This window comes from Triticum dicoccoides, chromosome 5B (genome assembly GCF_002162155.2).
Source record: "Triticum dicoccoides isolate Atlit2015 ecotype Zavitan chromosome 5B, WEW_v2.0, whole genome shotgun sequence".
NCBI lineage: Eukaryota > Viridiplantae > Streptophyta > Magnoliopsida > Poales > Poaceae > Triticum > Triticum dicoccoides.
In genome coordinates this window covers 644,604,463-644,612,128 of record NC_041389.1, presented here as the reverse complement: position 1 = coordinate 644,612,128, position 7,666 = coordinate 644,604,463, and the positions used below count along the sequence as shown (strand labels likewise).

Sequence of the window (7,666 nt, the reverse complement as noted above, 5' to 3'; positions counted from 1 at the left end):
AATTCAGCCTCACTCAACTTGCCGAGAAGGAGAACGCCCTCCAAAACCTACCCGCAGTTCAGACAAATCGCTGCTCATCTAGTACTCCATCCGTTCCGATTTACTCGTCGTGGTTTTAGTTCAAATTTGAACTAAAACCACGACGAGTAAATCAGAACGGAGGGAGTAGTAATCTACCTGTAGTAGATGATGACCATGATGACTAGGCAGCTATCCTCTCTGAGGGCTATTGCCTTTTGTTTTCTTACACAAGCTCAGCTCTTTCTGATGCTGATCATAAACTAATTCTTTTTCCTCTGAGTAGCACTACCACTGTCTTCCCCCCTAAAAAGAACTCCTGGTCTGCCAATCACCCTCCTGGCTCCCTCCCTCCTAGTTAAACCACCTCTGTTCTCTTCCCTTCTCTTCTCTTCCGGTCCACCTCCTCTGCAACTGCAACTGCAACTGCAATTGCGAGCTCCCTCGCTGCCATGGCGTCCACGGCTCCTCCGCGGGAGGACCTCATCACGGAGGACGACGAGCAGCGGCCGCCCCTCACGCGGCCCCTCCTCCACCGCAGCGCCACCAACAACATCTCCCAGGTGGCCATGGTCGGCTCCAAGGCCTGCCCCATCGAGAGCCTCGACTACGAGTAAGCAACGCAGCCCCTCTCTACTGGACCGGAGCACCTCTTTACGCATCCATGTCGGAATTCTCCATTGATCCTGCTAGTTGCCTCCTGAGCTCGTGGCCTGTCATTCTGAGTCTCATCCGTTTTGTTGATTCAATTGCGCGGCTCCTCCGGCCCAGCATCTACCTTGGATCTCCTTCATCGAATGAATCCAATCGTCTTCTCAACAACCTTTCTTGTTTTGTTCCCCCCGTTGCCATGCTCAGTAGATTGTCATGTGATGCTTTCTGTCCTCTGCTTCCTCTTGTCTTATCATCAAGAATCTAGCGTGCTGCGTGCCTCCCTCCTTTTGTTTTCTTCCCTTGGGCTAGTTGTCGTGCGTTCGTTCATGTTTCTTCCCGTACCCACCTGGCATTTTCATCTACCTACGTACTGAATTCAACCTGCGTTGCAGGATCATCGAGAACGACCTGTTCGACCAGAACTGGCGGACGAGGGCCAAGGCGGACCAGGTCCGGTACGTGGTCCTCAAATGGACCTTCTGCTTCGCCATCGGGATCATCACCGGCGTCGTCGGCTTCCTCATCAACCTCGCCGTCGAGAACGTCGCCGGCTTCAAGCACGCCGCCGTCTCATCCCTCATGGAATCCAGCAGGTCTGTTCCCTTTGTTTTGTCTCCGCCGAGCACCAAGACAAATGTTCTTCTGTATCTATGTTTGTCTCCACTGTGAGCAATATTCCATTCAGGTTCACCGTGTCTGACTCACTGACTGTCCGAGATCTGCTCTGCTCCGCAGCTACTGGACGGCCTTCTGGGTGTTCGCCGGCGCGAACCTGGCGCTGCTACTATTCGCGTCGGCGATCACGGCGTCGGTGTCGCCGGCGGCCGGCGGGTCGGGGATCCCGGAGGTGAAGGCGTACCTCAACGGCGTGGACGCGCCCAACATCTTCTCGCTCAGGACCCTCGCTGTCAAGGTGAGACCACTTCTAGTCCACATCCTCATCCACCTCAGCATATCACACGCCTCTTCAACTCGTCCACGGGACGAGCACATGATCCGTCCACCCACCCACGTCCGCTGCTACTTCAATTATCCATCCGTCTGTCCGTCTGTGTCCACCTCTGCACTGGACCGGGTTTATCCAAAAATAAATAAAAAGAGACGCCATCAATTGCAAACCCTGCACGATCGGAGGAATGATTGTGCAGGTTCCCACCATTGTTTATGATCCATGTGACCAAAAATAATAATTACTGCTGCTCCTTCCTTGTCGTCAAAGGCCGCTATGAATTAGTATAGCACTATATTCTTTAATTTTTGTTTGGATCTGGTCATCCGTTTACTCTACACCGACGTGGCTTGTCTTATTGGGTGGGGAGGGTATAGAAATATAAAATGCATCAATCATTTGAGCTGGAACCGCCAGATTTCTATCTCACTGAAAGTGACAGGGAAGAGGACATTGTTTGCTTGGTTTGGGCTTTGGGGTCAGTCATCTGTCCGCCCGACCATATGGCAAAAAAAATAAAAATAAGAAGAAAAATAATCTAAGAGCATTCTAGCCCTTCTATAACTGGTAAAGGCGAACGTCCAATGCACATTGATATTAAACAGTATAGTAATTTCATGTATATATTAGGTACTTCCTCCCTTTCTAAATATAAGTCTTTCTAGAGATTTCAATATAGACTACATAGGGATGTATATAGACGTAGTTTAGAATGTAAATTCACTTATTTTGTCCCTTATGTAATCCATATTAGAATCTTTAAAAAGACTTATATTTAGGAATAGAGGAAGTACGATATATTTGCGCATTAATTACTTAATTACTCCCTCCGTCAATGTAACATGTTTTTTGATACTAGTGTAGTGTCAAAACACGTCTTACATTATGGGACGGAGGGGGTATTATTGTATAAGTCTTTTTAGAGATTGCAATATGGACTATATACGGAGCAAAATGAGTGAATCTATGCTCTAAACTACGTCTATATACATTCGTATGTAGTCCATATTGAAATCTCTAAAAAGGATTATATATAGAAATGGAGGGAGTAGCATTGGTGTTAATATTTCGTACGATACGATATTAATGTGTGCTAAATATGTTGAGCGCTGACCATTGCAACAATCTAGATCGTTGGATTGACCTAGTTCGATGGTTGAGATTAATTGGATTTGCCCTTTGGGTCCTTTTTATATTGATATAGATATAGATACATATTATTTATTCCCATAAAAACCATTTAGAGAATTAACCCCATCTAGTCCTTTCCCAGGATATAATCCCTCAAAATTTGCAAAAATGTTACTCCAATCTCGAGCACAAATGCACCCTCCTCAAAAATTTGCGAAAGTGTTACTCTAATCTCGAGCACAAATGCACCCGCATGAACAGTAAATTAAAAAAAAGCAATCAAACAATTCAAATAGTTTGAACTTTTTTTGTGGGTAAACTCAACAAGTTTTCTAACATCCTACAAAACTTCACAATAAAAACTGATCTGTAGAGGTGTGTGCAAAAAATAAATGAGTGCTCCAAAATGCATCTTTTTGAGTCCCTAAATTTTTCACGGGCCTCGAGGGATGTCTTTCAAGGTGAATTTTGTAGGATGTTAGAAAATTTGTTGATGTTCATCCACACAAAATCAGTTTTTATTTTATTTTATTTACTATTATTTTAGAGTTTACTGTTCATGCGGATGTATATGTCCAAATACCTGTGGAGGTGTCCCTCAAAACTTACCCTTTACACTAAATTTAAGCCCAAAAGAGGCATTCTCAGTAGGACCACGCTTTCCTCTCCCCCTATTCATGCCACAGCCACCGGCGAACCGCCCTATTCGTCTGTCCCAAACTATAAAGCACCTTTGCGGCCCTTTCGAACCGCAACCCTAGCCGCTGACATCTATTTGCCCAAATTCCCTATGCACCACCCCGCTCCCCATAGACTACCCCACCGACAATGAGATGGTGTGCAGCCGGCCCACGTACTACTCGTAGCTCTCTAATGATTGGTGGGCCCGAATCTAGGCGGAGGTGGCAACAGTTGTCGTCGCGCGAGAGGTTGCCACCGCCATCGATGCCGACTAGAGCTCCCCTTCAGAGGAGGAGGATCGTCTGCCCGACCGCCTAATTGGATGTTTCATTACAAATCTTATTATTATTATATTATATAGCACACACACACAATCGATTTTTGTGAAGAAAAGAAAGGGAGAAGAGCTTTGAGGCGAAGATGGGGGCACCACGATGAGTAGCCATGAGGCGCGGGACTGCCGCCAAGGCCGAGGCGGGAGCAACCTGAAGGCGGGGAAGACTCGAAAGTGTTGTCACTGGTGGAGGGCAGTCCCAGACGATAGTTCAGGGTACGGGTGGGCTACCAATGCCGGAGAGGATGAATGGTTAAGAAGTGGGCTTAGAAGGAAGGTCGGGGCGATGACATCATGGTGAAGGTAGCGGCGAGTCGCGAGTGAGAGCGCCATCGGCTACGCGTGGCGTCAAGGAGCGGTTCGGCCAGTGTCGAATCAAGATGAAGGAGAAAAACTATTGGTTGAACGAAGGAGAAAGCAGGTCAACCGTCGGATGAAAATCCAAATGGCGATTGATGCCCAATTGTTTTTCGCGCAACATATATTTGATCCCCATGTATCATGTCCACCAACAAGAAGAAATACTCATTCTAATCCATTCTATGATGCCAATTTGTGTTTGACACTTTGAATTGGAGCGTACAGAGACTCTAAAAATTTACATTACCTACCTTTCATAGAACAGTGGTAGTCACAAAAATTAATAATATAGCCTCCGATTCATCAAGGTTGTACAGTACTAAATTTGCGTCAATTAATTTTGATCGGGGTAAGAAAAAAAAACACTGCTCTTTCTGGCGCGCACACACGCACAAAAAAAACACTGCTCTCACAATATTATATTTTTCAAATTTTATCTTTTGCTTCTCGGCCAAGTGCGTGCATGTGCGAAATGTTTTTTTTGGACTGAACTCTGATCGAACCGTGCGAGCAGGTCATCGGCAACATAGCCGCCGTGTCATCGTCGCTGCACGTCGGCAAGGCCGGGCCAATGGTGCACACGGGCGCGTGCATAGCCGCCATCTTCGGCCAGGGCGGGTCGCGCAGGTACGGCCTCACCTGGCGCTGGCTACGCTACTTCAAGAACGACCGCGACCGCCGCGACCTGGTCACCATCGGCGCCGGCGCCGGTGTCAGCGCGGCGTTCCGCGCACCGGTCGGCGGCGTGCTCTTCGCTCTCGAGTCCCTCTCCTCGTGGTGGCGGAGCGCGCTGATCTGGCGCTCCTTCTTCACGACGGCGGTGGTGGCGGTGGTGCTGCGGCTGTTCGTGGAGCTGTGCGGGACGGGGCGGTGCGGGATGTTCGGCAAGGGCGGGCTCATCATGTACGACGTGAGCACCATGTTCGAGGACCTCATGACGTACCACCTCAAGGACATCCCCATCGTCGTCCTCATCGGCGTCATCGGCGCCGTCCTCGGCGCCTTCTACAACTTCCTCATGATGCAGGTCCTCCGCGTCTACAGCGTCGTCAACGAGCGCGGCCGCGCGCACAAGCTGCTGCTGGCGGCGGCCGTGTCCGTCCTGACGTCGTGCTGCGTGTTCGGCATGCCGTGGTTCGCGCCGTGCCGGCCCTGCCCCGTCGCGGGGCCCAACGGCGCCTGCGGCTCCCTCAACAAGTTCCGGCGGTTCCACTGCCCGCCGGACCACTACAACGACCTGGCCAGCCTCATGCTCAACATCAACGACGACGCCATCCGCAACCTCTACGCCACCGGCACCAACGACGTCTACCACCCGGGCTCCATGCTCGCCTTCTTCCTCGCCTCCTACGCGCTCGGCGTGCTCAGCTACGGCGTGGTGGCGCCGTCGGGGCTCTTCGTCCCCATCATCCTCACCGGCGCCACCTACGGCCGCCTGGTGGCGATGCTGCTGGGCAGGCACTCCGGCCTCGACCACGGCCTGGTGGCCATCCTCGGCTCGGCGTCCTTCCTGGGCGGCACGCTCCGCATGACGGTGTCCGTGTGCGTCATCATCGTGGAGCTGACCAACAACCTGCTCCTCCTGCCGCTGGTCATGCTCGTCCTGCTCATCTCCAAGACCGTCGCCGACTCCTTCAACGCCAGCATCTACGACCTCATCGTGCGCCTCAAGGGCCTGCCCTACCTCGACGGCCACGCTGAGCCCTACATGCGGCAGCTCAGCGTGGGCGACGTGGTGGTCGGGCCCCTACGGAGCTTCAACGGCGTCGAGAAGGTCGGCCACATCATGCACGTCCTCCGCACCACGGGCCACCACGCGTTCCCGGTCATCGACGAGCCGCCCTTCGCCACCGCGCCCGTGCTCTACGGCCTCGTGCTCAGGGCGCACCTCCTCGTGCTCCTCAGGAAGCGGGAGTTCCTGCCGGCGCAGGAGCGGTACCCCAAGGAGTACAGCATCGCGGCGAGGTTCGAGGCGCAGGACTTCGACAAGCGCGGCTCCGGCAAGCAGGACACGGTGGACGGCGTGGAGCTGTCGCCGGAGGAGATGGAGATGTACGTGGACCTGCACCCGTTCACCAACGCCTCGCCATACACCGTCGTGGAGACCATGTCGCTGGCCAAGGCGCTCATCCTCTTCCGCGAGGTCGGCCTCCGCCACCTCCTCGTCGTGCCCAAGGCCTGCGACGTAAGTACATTTTCTCACGCAGCTAGCAGCAATGGAATCCGAACTGTGTTGTTGACGAAACAAACTGCGTGCATGCAGAGGTCGCCGGTGGTGGGGATCCTGACGAGGCACGACTTCATGCCGGAGCACATCCTGGGGCTGCACCCGGTGCTGCTCGGCGGCAAGTGGAAGCGGCTCCGGTGGCACAAGGCCGCCGTCGCCAAGTACTTCCGCGACCTCATCGTGCGGCTCGCCAACTGCGGCTGAAGCATACAACAAACGTACGTACATATTACCTGCATTCTGCTGGCAGAATGTTGGAGTGAGGATCAATTTTTGCGCGCCTGTGAAGAAATAATTCCAAAAAACACTGTTTTCTCTTCTTATTATCTTGATTCATTACTTGTAAGTATATTAGCTCCAAAAAACAGAGTGGTGGTCCGTGTATATCCGTTGGATCTGCCACGTCTTGCACTGCTGTTCCTTGTGTACATTATTAACGACGGGAAGATGTTCTTTCCGGAACTTGATTATTGCGGAACACGTGACCTGTAGTGCTATGATTCAGATAGCATTCCCTGCCATGGCGACGGTGTGGTTCATAGATCTCATAGTTTCATGGGGAATTACACAGGGATTCAGGGGAAGAGGAAGATAGCTTGGGGAAGAAGAAGATACATAACAGAGTCGTCTGTCAATACATTTCCTCGATGGTCCTCCTAACGGGCGCCTTCTGCGCCGGTTCCCCGTTCTGGCGCCCACACGCCCGCGAACTGGGCTGGCCCAGCTTGCCTCGTTCGCTTGTTTCACTTCTGCTCGTTCGCTCCCCTCGCTCCCTCGTTCATTCTCCCTCGATCGCCTACTTCGCTCCCTGGATCGGTGAAGTATTGACTTTTGACAAAAAAAACGAAAACTTTCGTGAATTCAAGAATTTTCATAAAATTTGAAAGAAAGTCCAGGAACTTATAAAAAAGTTCACGAATTTGAAAAAAGTTCATCAATAAAGAAAAATCGGTTTTGAAGAAATGAAAATCTTAAATATGCGAACAAATATTTCGAAAATCGTACGCAAATTTCGAATATTCCTTTTATTTTAAACGTGAACTATGTTTTTCAAAAACTGAACAAAGTTTGAAATTTGAATACTTTTTTTTGTACTGTGAACAATTTTTAGAAAGCGAATTTAGAATACACATTGAACATTTTCTTAGTACAGGGTGAACATTATTCAAAGAAACACTGAACATTTTTTAAAATACACCGAACTTTTTTTCAATACATGCTGAACAAAATTTCTCTACACGATGAACATTTTTTATACACACTAAACATTTTTTCAATGTATGGTGAAAATATTCAAATACACATAGAACTT

The 7,666-nt window shown here is 50.3% G+C and overlaps 1 protein-coding gene across 1 annotated transcript; it reads left to right on the top strand.

The window, feature by feature from the left end:
* The first annotated feature begins 282 nt into the window (after positions 1-282).
* Positions 283-6,839, top strand: LOC119312297 (putative chloride channel-like protein CLC-g). Its single transcript, XM_037588019.1, has 5 exons — positions 283-631; positions 1,065-1,265; positions 1,408-1,585; positions 4,642-6,312; positions 6,391-6,839. The coding sequence occupies exons 1-5, from the start codon at positions 471-473 to the stop codon at positions 6,556-6,558; spliced, it is 2,379 nt and encodes a 792-aa protein (XP_037443916.1). The 5' UTR covers positions 283-470; the 3' UTR covers positions 6,559-6,839.
* Positions 6,840-7,666: the final 827 nt, after the last annotated feature.